At 48.1% G+C, this 11,709-nt stretch overlaps 1 protein-coding gene across 1 annotated transcript in view; it reads right to left on the bottom strand.

Annotated features, from left to right (window-relative positions):
• The window catches only part of TSHZ3 (teashirt zinc finger homeobox 3), a gene marked incomplete at both ends in the record, with an annotated part of 58,782 nt that extends 50,218 nt beyond the window's left edge, over positions 1-8,564 (bottom strand). Inside the window, one exon of the mRNA XM_079541604.1 lies at positions 8,525-8,564. Coding sequence (XP_079397730.1) covers positions 8,525-8,564 — 40 coding nt within the window. The remainder of the gene's footprint in view (positions 1-8,524) is intronic.
• Between the last annotated feature and the right edge of the window lie 3,145 nt (positions 8,565-11,709).

Genomic DNA, 11,709 nt, shown 5'->3' with positions numbered 1-11,709 from the left:
CGCCAAGCCTACAGGAGGCCCCTGCTGAGATCTGGCCCTCCAGCAACAGGCTTGACCTAGCAGGAAAAGGACTTCAGGCAGCAAGCCCAGTCCCAGAGATACTCAAAAACAGCACCCTGTTCTGTTCTTCCTTAGAGCAATCCAGCGAGAGGTTGGTTGGGGTTTGTTTGTTCAGCTTACAGAAGTTAAATGTAATACTTCTGCTCTCCATGCGAGGACTATGCATTATTCGAAAATTACACTAGCAAAAAAAAAAAAAATAAATCTTTCCTTTGTCCACACTAAATGGATATTTCTAATTTTCTTTCCAGTTTTACCATGATTTGCACACTCAATTGCTTAGAAAATACAGAAGAGTAACATAAATTTGGGGGGAAACATACAAATTCATAGATGAAGCTGGCTCATAAAACCAAGTGACCTTTGCAGCATTAAGTATGGTGTGCAACTAACTAAGAACTATGGCCATATTAGCATTTTTTGTTTCAGAACTGGGGATATCAACCACACAGCTTAACCCATTGCACACATTTTTTTCATTTCCTCCCTATCAAAAACTGTGTTTGCAAACAATAACTCATAGCTACTTGCTAGAAAAAAAATGGGGGGGGGGGAGGGGGGGGGGGGAGGAACATCCTTTTCTTTTACAGTCTTTTTCCCACTTGGGACCACGCCTGAGAAACTCCCTCTCTAGTTACATGCTACCCTTCATACTTTTTATTTTTCCCATAATTTTGCACCACAAAGCAGCCTCCAGTTATACAACTCCACTTCTGTGTTATTTACTACATACTGGATTTTAATACAGTGTACAAGTTCATCTCTTATTTCATAAGATAGACGGTGATATTTGCATGTCACTTGTAGCAACGCTGAAGAGTGGCTTCTTAATGAACTACAACCTTAATGGAGTACACTCAGAAATATGTGCGCGCTCAGATAAGACAACCTGCCAGTCAGAATCTTTTCAGTATCTAAAATTCATGTGTTTACTATGTAATGTGCTTTAAAGTAAATATTACCACTGACAAAGCGGAGGTTCCGTTCCAAATGAGATTTTTAAAAGAATTTTAAATAAAGTGTTACAATAAGGTGTTTACATTTTTTCCTATGCTTACCATATTACTTTTATTATGTGTAGCATCAAAGTGATTATAGCAATTACATCTAACAGAATTAATTATAGAACATCCCATCATTCCTAAATACATAATGCATTAGAGGTAAGGCAAAGAAAGAAAACATCTTGACTGTAGTGACTATTGTTGGAATATATATATTTTTTTCCTCTGAGCATAAAGGCAAAGCAGAAGTAGAAAAAATGGCATAAAACAGGTAGGGTAACGCGTTTCAAATGTAAACTCCAGAAACCTGAACATAAAGGCGGTACTGTACCTAATAGAGATGCTAACCTGCACAGAGCCACACTAGCACAAATACCCATGTAAAATCCATTCAAGTTTTTCAATCATGAAATATGGAAACTAGCCAATTCACCTAACCGGTGTGTTAGTACATAAAGACAGGAGTGTATGGGTGAAAGAGTTACAAGCCTTTACGTATGCAAAATAAATTCACTCAAAGCTTCATTAATATTAATTTAAATTCAGAACCCATTTACATTAAATTGTTCATTAAAATTTGCCTATTTTATGCAACATGCATTCTGCAAAGAACACATAAGAAACTGAAACAGAGGGCTCAATTTAATGATGGAAATATCAAAAGTAAATGAATTTGAATCATTCCAAACGAATAATAAACCAGCCCTCTCCCCTGCACTAATGTGTCCAGTTTGGCAGGAGCCTGGGAAGGGCACGAGAGCTGCCCCGCTCCCCGCTCACCAGGGCTTGCTCAGCGCCCTTCTGACCTCTGTACCACCACAGAGCCTCGCGAAAAGGAGAATTATTTATGGACAGGCACTCCCATAAAAACGTTAACTAATTGCAAGTGCACTGAATCACTTCGGAACTTGTATTTATTCCAACCAATGTCAAGTTTGGCTTCGCTGCTTACAAATAATCCCTCGCATGAAAAGAATGGGAGGTGAGTGGTGAGGCAAGCTGGGAAGGAAGAGTTCTTCGTTTGGTGAACTCCCACACCAACAAATACAGTGAGCTTAGCGATTCCCAACAGCTGTTCTGAATGAAGAAGAGAGAGTCATAATTAATAACATGTGTCCTGACAGAATTAATTAATAATTTATAATTAAGTCTAAAATATGAACTTAGATTATTCTTGAGGAGTTGCACCTTTACTGTCCGCCCAAGGCAGGTAATGGAACTGGCAAAGGGCTTGCAGATATTTTATGCTCTTCCAGCAACTCCTTCCCCACTCTCCCTGTGCCCCTGGGGAAAAAGCCTTTGAACATTTCCTAAAAAATATCTTAAAGTTGATGCTTGCACTGAGAACTGTTTCAGTTCTGCAGGCTGTCTCTCTATTGAGATAACCAGAATACCTCTCAGCAGCAAGATCAGGGAAATTCAGGAGAATTAAATCTCACAGCCTCAAATTAAGCTCTACTTACTCAAATCTTACAGTTCTTTTTATGGAAACGTTAACAAACAATTTCAAGCCCTTAACAATGTTCTATCCTGCATCATTATGCTTAAGAAAACCACTACACAGTCGCTCATGAACTATGCTTTAAATCCTTTGAGCCAATTTTTACGCATTTTTTAAAATACCGAAATCAAGAGAAATCAATTGGATTTTTTTCTCAGTCCTCCTGCTTTAGGTAATGACAATAACAAATGCAACACTGCCATTGTTTAGTGGAATTTTTAAAATTAATTTAATGTCTAACTGCAAATGCTGGAAACTAGAATTAATCTGTCTGGATAAAAAAAGGCTTACAGACATTTAAATGCATGTATCGGGACACTTTATCAACCTAACATAAAATTGTCATCTTATCTTATTATATGACTATTTTATGCATGTGTCAAAGAATTTAAAAATGAATGCCTGTCTATTCAGTCTAATTACAACTGCATATTATCTGTCTGGATGTACCAGTCCATATCATTGTTACCAAATACAATATATTGTATTCACCTTTCATTTTTAACTCGAAGCTGATAAACCACAATTTGGGCGTAACCAAATTAAAAAAACAAAAAACAACAAACCCACACACAGGAAAAAAAAAAAAAAATCACATTCAGACACCTGAGGTGGATTGTTTGGTAAACGATGCTGAAGTATTGCACAGATAAGATAACCCACGATCACTCTGGAACTGTTATTTTCGGTACTGTATCATAGCCATACACACACACACACACACACTTGACAACGCAACGCTTCAGGCATCTTAAGGCTTCATCTCCTAGCTGTACCTTGTAAATAGGGCTTTATTAAAATTTGACAATCGATATCTGGATTCGCCAGGAAGCAGTCCTGACACTGGATTAAAATATGGATTACCATATCGTAAAGCCAGTAGCTACAAGGCTTGCTCTGAAAGATAACACGTAAGGTTACTTCACGTTCCGGCAAAACCTTCCTTCTCCTTCCCCATCCAGCACCATGAGTTTGCACATAAGTGTGCACACAGCACACTCCAAAATGTTGACACACTTCAGCCCAAAGGTGCTCTTTTCTCTACGGTTCCCACTAATTCTGGAAGCAGCACTGACAAAAAGGAACCACTCTAATCCTGCTAACTCACCCTAGCTTCACTGCATTTCCCATAACCCTGCAGCAGTCACAATTCATTCTAATCACTTTACAAAACAATCTTTAGTAAAAAGAGGAAAAATGCAGACTTGTAAGCCAATTTAAGAAATAACTGCTGATACATCAGTTATTGACTATTTCACTCCTGCTCATGATAGTGCTTAAGGCAAAACTGAGAACAAAATGACAACATCAACCGCACGCAATAAACTGTGGCCCAGGAGAGCACTGAAGCCCTAATTGACAGCTGTCAAGCTAATGGGAGAAATGGCAGCTGATTCTGGAAAATTCTGTTTTCCAGACGGATATTCAGTGGAATGTATCAGGCCTTTTTATATTTATGCCCCTTTCTTTTTTTTTTTTTTTTTTTTTTTTTTTTGCATTGTTCCTCACACTTTGCTGAAAAAAAAAAAAAAAAAAAAAAAAAAAAGAAGAAGAAGAGGACAGCCATAACTAATCATTTTGTCAGCTTGCTGCTAGGAAGAATCTCTGTCCAACAGAGAAATATGTGGCAGGTTTGGAGGCAAATAACGCACCAAGGGCTGACGCTGCAAGTACCTTTATAGGTAGTCTACTTTATCGCTACATTTACTTTTGGGGTATGTATGTAGTGGCAAGCAATTCCCATAAATTAGAGAAAGCATTCAACTTCCTGAACTCGGAGCTGCCTGGAAATGTGGCTGCACAACCTTCGTGCCAGCTCACAACTGTACTCCTGCAGCGCTCTCCTGGCCTCGCTTTGGAGGCGCTGATAAACTGCGAGGAGCCCTGAAGTCTGCGAGAAGTGGCAGCGCTCCGCAGCTCTCAGAAAGCGCTGCCATGGATTCCACTGTTCACCCCGACCGCCTGCGCCCTGTGGACGTAAGCACTGAAGTTGGCAGCAGCCTAAGAAGTGCGCACATATCTCTAAGGTTTAAACCATGCTGCGTTAAAAAAGAAAAAAAAAAAAAAAAAAGAAAGAAAGAAAGAAGCAAAAAAAAAAAAAAAAGTTTGTTTGTTTTTCCTGAGGGTTGAAACTCAGTGTCATTGTCTGGGCCTAAAATGCTATAATTGTTTCATTCAAAAAAAAATAAAAGTCCGTTTCCAACAAATCCTTAGTTTCCAGTCCCCCTTCAAAAGAGCTAAATATGTATACAGAATATGTATTAAGTCATTTCTGTCAATAGGAAGTACATTTTCTTGATCTTTTAAATAGATAGGTTTCTAAAAAAGCTATGAGTGAAAGCTATAATTTAAGGGCACATAATTACTATTTGCATGAACGAGACTAGCCTCTATTAATGCAGTACCTCAGCTTTGCTAGCCAGTCGTCTCTAACTAATAAATATTTTCTTCCTTCTGCCTTAAATGACAGCAGCCATCGGAGCAGCAATTCTGATCACTCCCTCACTTTACCAGGTGTGAAAGAGCACTGCGACACCTGACTTCTCCCCCAAATTTATCTACAATATTCACCTGAGCCTCAGAGCAAACAAACTGAAATTATCATTTTTACAGATTCTTGATTCTCAGAGACAGCTTTAGTCTTCTACAGTGTGGTGTTAACACTTGGGCTAGACATAAAGAATTTGTGCACCTGTCTGTTATGTCTGCAAGCTCTGTGCTGCTGAGAGTTCTTTGTTGTTGTTATTCTACTCCAGACCATTAAAAGGGCCCTAATTCCTATGACATGATTATCCAGGTACCAAAGCCCATTTGTCACCTGCAGCAGAAAATTGAGTTAATGCACAACTAAAGGCAACCAGGACTGTGTAATATCAACTTGATTACATCAAACTAGCTGCAAACCTAATTCTGCTGGATGACACTGCGTGGAGCTTGTCATCTCCAATCATTAAAGCTGTCAGGAATCCATCAGGTTTACAGCTAATTAGGTGAACACTAATGAAGCTGGCAAAACAACTTTTCTTTTTTTATGGCTGAGCGGACCTTTCAGTTTGGAGAAAAAAAATTCTCGAGTATTCTCAAGGTTGCTGGGGACTGGATTTCCTGAGTTACCAATCAGCAGACATCTTTAATTCTCCCCCCTCCACCACCTTTTTTTCCCTCTCAGTACCAAGCAATCAATTTGTCATCACTCTCAGTATGCCACAAAAGCAGTCATGAACCTTATAACTCGCAGTTCTGAAGCCAAAAAGAAGGGGGGAAAAAAAAAAGTAAGTTTCTTCTGTCTTAAAATAAAACCCCTCGTACAGCTCACTTATTTATCTTCATGCACTTATCAACAGCATAAATGTTCTTGTTTTTTCACTCTTCTCAAATAAGTAGCCCTTCAGTCATTCTACATCCCCCATATCCATTAGGCAGAGGCATTTTGATAAAGTAAAGCCAAAGCTAGTGTATGGGAAAGAATGAAAGCACTCACTCTGCCAACTTCTGATTGACCATTAAGCTATTGATGAATGTGCCTGTCAGGAGAGAGACAATTAAATCAAATATGAAACAAAGTCGTTTTGACGGGTCATTTTGATAGAGCAAAACCATTCTTCCATCTCCTATTAGTCCTGCAGTCAAGTTTTTGTAATGAATATTTCTTAACTAACCTGTTATTTCTTTGCTGTTTTTAACGTGTTGGGGAGGAAAAAAAAAAAAAAAAAAAAGGCAGCAGCAGCTTTTGCTGCTATTAGAAAAAGTAACATTTCCAATGTGACCAATAAAGCAGCATTTCAGTTGGAAGCAATTATACACAATACTAAATGTTTAATGTTGCTATCAAAAAGCTAAAAGTTTAAAGAGATTACACTTCTGCTAAATATGAAAGATCACACATCATGGATGATTCATTTGAGAAAGGAGGAAGAGACGGGAAGTAGAAGAGAGAGGACTAAAGGTACCTCGGAATGCTTCTGTAGTGCAGAAGCATTTTCTCCCAGCCTACAGAAAGCCCAGCGTAAAGCACCGCTGTTTGGAGAACAAGCCAAGCACTTGGAAGAGCTAGAATTCACAGAACCAAACTAACGTTACAAAACAGAAATTTCCAAATACTAGAAAAAGTTCACCTTTTTAATTAATTTGACAAGCGTCACTCGATGACATGGTTGATAAATTAAAAACATTAAGCACTTGGCTAAGATATTATTTGCAAGATCATATCACTATCGGACTTGCAAACTTCAGAAACTTTCTAACTGTTAGTACAGGGAACTGGGCTGCCAGAAAGCACACTTTTCTATGCTAGAAGTACCAGATGAAGACAGGTACTCCAGAGGAGAGAAGAAGGGAAGCGAGGACAGCCACTCACAGTTTGGGGTGCTCCTTTCCTCTCTTGCTGCTTACTGAACTCAGAGAGCACTGCTCACAGAACTTGTCAGCAGCCCTGCCGTGCTTCCCAGCACACCGCTCCAAGAACAGCCCACTCCTGGAGCTCCGGGCTGCCGGGCTCCCTGCCTGAGGAGGCCACAAGCCCAACTACAGCCCCGCCACTGCCACTGCAGCTACCAGACCCTAGCACCAGACCCAAACACCTACATGGCCAGGCTCCAGGTGCAGGTACGGTGTCACCTGCGGTCCCCAGGCCTGGCAGGCTGTCCTGACGGTGTGGCACGGCCGCCACGAGTTGCACTGACAGGGAGCTGACAGGCCACGTGTGACGTCACCCAGCCTGGCGTTACCATGGCAAGTGATTTATTGATGTTTATCGGGAATGAATAGATCAAAGGCAGCCAGATGACAGGCGATCAATCAGCCATCAAATCAAGGATGGCAACAGGCCAAGGAAACCTTTTCCAGCCCACATATCCCCAGCTAAGGATTATTGTAAAATTATGTTTGTTTGGTTGGTTGGTTTTTTTACTCTTTTCAATTCATCTTTTCCAGAAAACGTTCCATAAGTTTAACAGGAGTTGACATTTCTGGCAGAAGGCAAGCAAAACAAACTAACAAAAAGCCTCATCAGGACAAAGCCCTAAAAAGTATTTCTGAAAAAAACAAAAAACAAACAAACAACAAAAAAAAAAACACCAAGAAATGGAGGAAGTTGTAAAAGCACTATCAGAAACACTCGCCAGTCATTTGACAATGCACAGATTCCACCCCCCCCTTTTTTCTTTTTTTTTTTTTTCTTTTTTTTTTTTTTCTTTTTTTTTTTTTTCTTTTTTTTTTTTTACTTTGGTTTCCTTTGCAGCCTCTCATCTGGGCTCATAAAGAACGAATCATTGAGATTAGCAGAGGAGCGCCCAAGGACGCGGCCGGCCCATGGCTGTGTCTGTCCGGCCCGCAGCTGCACAGCAGCATCAGAGACAGGAGCAGAGAGTAAAAGTTGGGCGGAGGACCCCACTCAAGGCGCGGAGCTCCAACTCACACCGCCGGGCTCCCGAGCCACCTCGTCTCCACCACTTCATTCACACAAGCCGTGCAGTTATACACATACTATCTTCTTTTACAGAAAAATAAAATACAGTATTTTGGCTGCCTTTCGCAAATCATTTTTCTGAGAGAGAAGGGATAAAGAAGAATGGAAGCAAAGTAGGTGCCAAAGTACGGGCTGGAAGCGGACAGCACTGGGCTCCTTCCCCCAGTGCCGGCAGCCAGACATCCCTACGCGTGCACAGCCCTGCCCGCATCGCGGCTGCCGGCAGCCGGCGGGCAGAGTTGGGGACGCAGCGAAGTGGGTACCAAAGTGCTTCCACGCGCCTCCACCCCTGCAGCCCCAAGGCAAAAAAAAAAAAAAAAGAAAGAAAGAAAATACCCTCCCCCCCACCCCCCTCCGCTGCCGAGCCGTCAGACCGAGAGTTCCTCCGCAAAGCCGGGCGCGCAACGTGCGAACGGGGCCGCGGCGGGGACGGAGGGGAGAGCCGAGCGGAGACGGCGGCTCCGTACCGCACCGCACCGTACCGTTCCGTACCTGCTGCGCGCCGGGGCGCCTGCTGCTTCCTCCTCGGCATGCTGCGGGCGGCGGGGGGGGCTGCCTCGGCGCGGGGGTGGGAAGAGTTGCTTTAGCCCCAGAGATCCGCTGCGCTGCTCCAGTCTCGGCTCGAGGGCTGGGTCGGGGATATATTTTTTGTTGCTGTGCATGCACGATGCCGAGGAGGAGGAGGAGGAGGCGGCGGCGGAGGAGGAGGAGGCGGCACAGAGGAGAGGACAGCCCTGCTGCTGCTTGCTGCTGCTGCTGGCAGAAGAGGGGGGAAGTTTGACAAATCGCCCCGGAGGAAGGAGGAGGGGAAGCCCCCCGAAGAGGTGCGCGGGCGGGAGGGCCGGGGAGAGCCCGCGGCGCCGCACCCCGCCCCGCGCCCTCCGCCTGCCCCGGCGCGGGGCCGCTCACGGCATGGGGCCGGCAGCACCGGGCGGCACTCGGAGAGCTGCAGCCGGCACTCGGCGCTCCGCGGCTCCGGGCTCGGCGCTGGAAGAGCGGCGGCGGCAACAGGCGCAGCTTGAAGGGAAACGAGACGATCGCAGCGTCACTCAAACATCCCGCCCGAGGGACGCGGCGCCGCGCTCCCGCAACTCCCGGCGCGGCGCAGACCCCCCCTCCGCCGCCCAACTTCGCCGCCGCTCCGCTCGGCGCCGCCCCCCCGCTCCGCACACGCCCGCCGCGTTCCCCTCGGCCCGGCCCCCCCGCCCCGACCCCGCCAGGTGACGGGAGGCGGCTCCGCACCTCGGCCCGGCCCCGCTCCGGGACCGCGGCTCCCACCTGGCTGGCGCCTGCGGGCGGGCGGGGGGGGGGGGCCGCGGGGCGCTGCGGCCGTCAACGGCAGCGCCTTCAGCCGCGGGGCGGCAGCGGGCAGCGCCCTCACACCGCTCTGCGGGGCGCCCGCTCGCAGGCCGCCTTCTTTTCTCTCTCTTTTCGGAGCATTTTGGGTTTTTTCTTTTTTTTTTCGTTTCTTTTTTTTTTTTTTTTTTTTTTTTTGGTCCAAGTTCACTGGCAAGCCGCCACCGCGCTCCGTTCGGCGAGCGGCGGCGGATCGATGCGCTGCGGGCTCGATTGGGCGCTCCTGGGCGGCGGCGGGGCCGCGCTGCGCCGGGAGGGCCGGGCCGGGCCGGGCGGGCGGCGCGGAGCTGGGATGGGATGGGATGGGATGGGATGGGGTGGGGGCACGGCGGTCCCCGCCGCCTCCCGCAGCCCCCGTGCATTGGCAGCAGGAGGGAGAAAAAAAAAAAAAAAAGAAAAAAAAAAACAGTAGTAAATATATTTTTTCCTAAAGTTCAGGGGGAGGAATTTGAAAAAAAAAAAAAAAAAAAAAAAAAAAAAAAAAGACGATGATCTCAGTGTTACGGTAAGACCAAAAGCACCTCCGCTCGCCCCCGTTGCTCCGCGCTCGCGGTGGCTCCGAGCACCGCACGGTGCGGATCCGGCGTCCCCGCGCCCCCCGGGCTGCGCGTTCGGTGCGTGGGGCGGGGGCTGAGCGGCGGCGGTCACGGGACGATGGTTTTAACGCGGAGCGTAGGGCGAAAAACAAACCGCCGGCTTCTGTAGTGCCCGGGAGACTGGTACTGCCGGGGGAAACGAAACGTTTGTGGCGAACAGCGCGGCGAGCTGCCAGCGCAGCGCCCGGCTCCGTCCCGGCCGCGTCCGCTTGTCCGTGTGTGCGCGGGGCCGGGCCCGCTGTCCGCCTGCGTCCCCATCGCCGCTGCCGCCCGTTCCGTTCCGGAGCGGTGACAGCGCGGTGGAAGCGGGGAGCTGACTGCCGAGCTCAGCTCGCGCTGCCCTCCTGCCTCCTGGAGTCAAAAATTAGGAAATTGCCCCGAAGCGCTGAACGCAGCCCCGGGGATGCGTCGTTCGGCCCTCGCAGCCCCGCTCTGCCCCTCCATGCGCCGGTGCAGAGCATCCCGAGGAAACCGCCGAACATCACTTCGGGGCTTTGCGAGTTGTGGCAACTTTTCTCCGTCCGCCTTCCTCCCCCCGGCCGGGCTCACCTCCCCGAGCTTCCAATCGCGCGCTTCGCTCTCTTAAGGCCCGGGAAGGCAGTGGGGCTCATAGGGAAAAAGTCAAATTTTGGTGAACAGCCGCCGAGGAGCCTCCCGGACCCCATACAGACAGCTCTGCGCTCAGAGCCGGCTCAGCGGGCACGCACACGCACACGCACACAAACACGCACACACGTGCCCCGCTCGCAGCCCGAACTGAGCCGCGGAACTGTTTGGTTGGTAACTGTACTCTCCCTCCCCTCCCCCCTTCTTTTTTTAAGGAAGAAAAATCTATTGAACTTCCGATCGGACGGATTTCAGCTGGAAACACGGAGTCCTTCACGTGCATTAGCTTCTCCGGGGGTCACGGTCTATTTCAGAGAGCCGGAACCCGTAATTGTATTAAGTGTCACATTTACAAACATAACGCTTACAAAACAAACGCACAAAATCGATGGCTGCACGGGCCCTATCTGCAAAGACTCCGCACACAAGGCTCAGCGCTGAGTTCGCCCTTCCCGGCAGTTCCAAAGCCAGCTACCGATTATTTCCCAGTCCCACCGTCAGACGACCACCCCCGCTCAGCGTCCCGCCCGTTCGGCACCGCGCCCGCCCCAAGCTCCATCGCTGCCCGTCCGCCCGTCCGCTCCCGTCCCCGCACGGCGGCGGCGGCTGAGCCGCGGGAGGCCCCGCACACGGACAGCGCGGCAGCGGCCAGCGGGGATCCCCGGCTAAGTTCGCCAACTTGGCTCAGCCCCGGACAGGGCGGGGGTTCGCCGGGAACCGCGGGACATACCGAGCGCCGGGCCCGGGCCTTCAGCCGCCCCGCTGCAGGCGCGGAGCGGAGCGGGGCGGCAGCGCTGGCTGCGCCGGCTGCAGGGAGCGCCCGGTGCCCCCCGGGTGCGCGGGGGCCGCTGCGGCTTCGCCCGGTGAGGAACAAAGGAAGAGCGGCGCGCGTCGGCGCTGCCGGGACGGACGCGCCTATGCCAAGTTTGTTTAAGAACACGGCTGCCCGCGCCCGACAACGATCCTCGGCTTTTGTGCAATACAAAGCGTTGTCAATAACCATTACAGCGGCAGCAATTATCTGAGGAGAGAACAAAGGCATTTTGTAATATCTACATAACTTTATTAGAGCAAAATTATTTTTAAATGCCTACGAATTCCCAAACCTCCTGAGTACAA

Source organism: Tetrao urogallus (assembly GCF_951394365.1).
Source record: "Tetrao urogallus genome assembly, chromosome: 12".
Lineage (NCBI taxonomy): Eukaryota > Metazoa > Chordata > Aves > Galliformes > Phasianidae > Tetrao > Tetrao urogallus.
The sequence above is the reverse complement of the archived record's forward strand: the minus strand, read 5'-3'. Positions and strand labels throughout refer to the sequence as shown.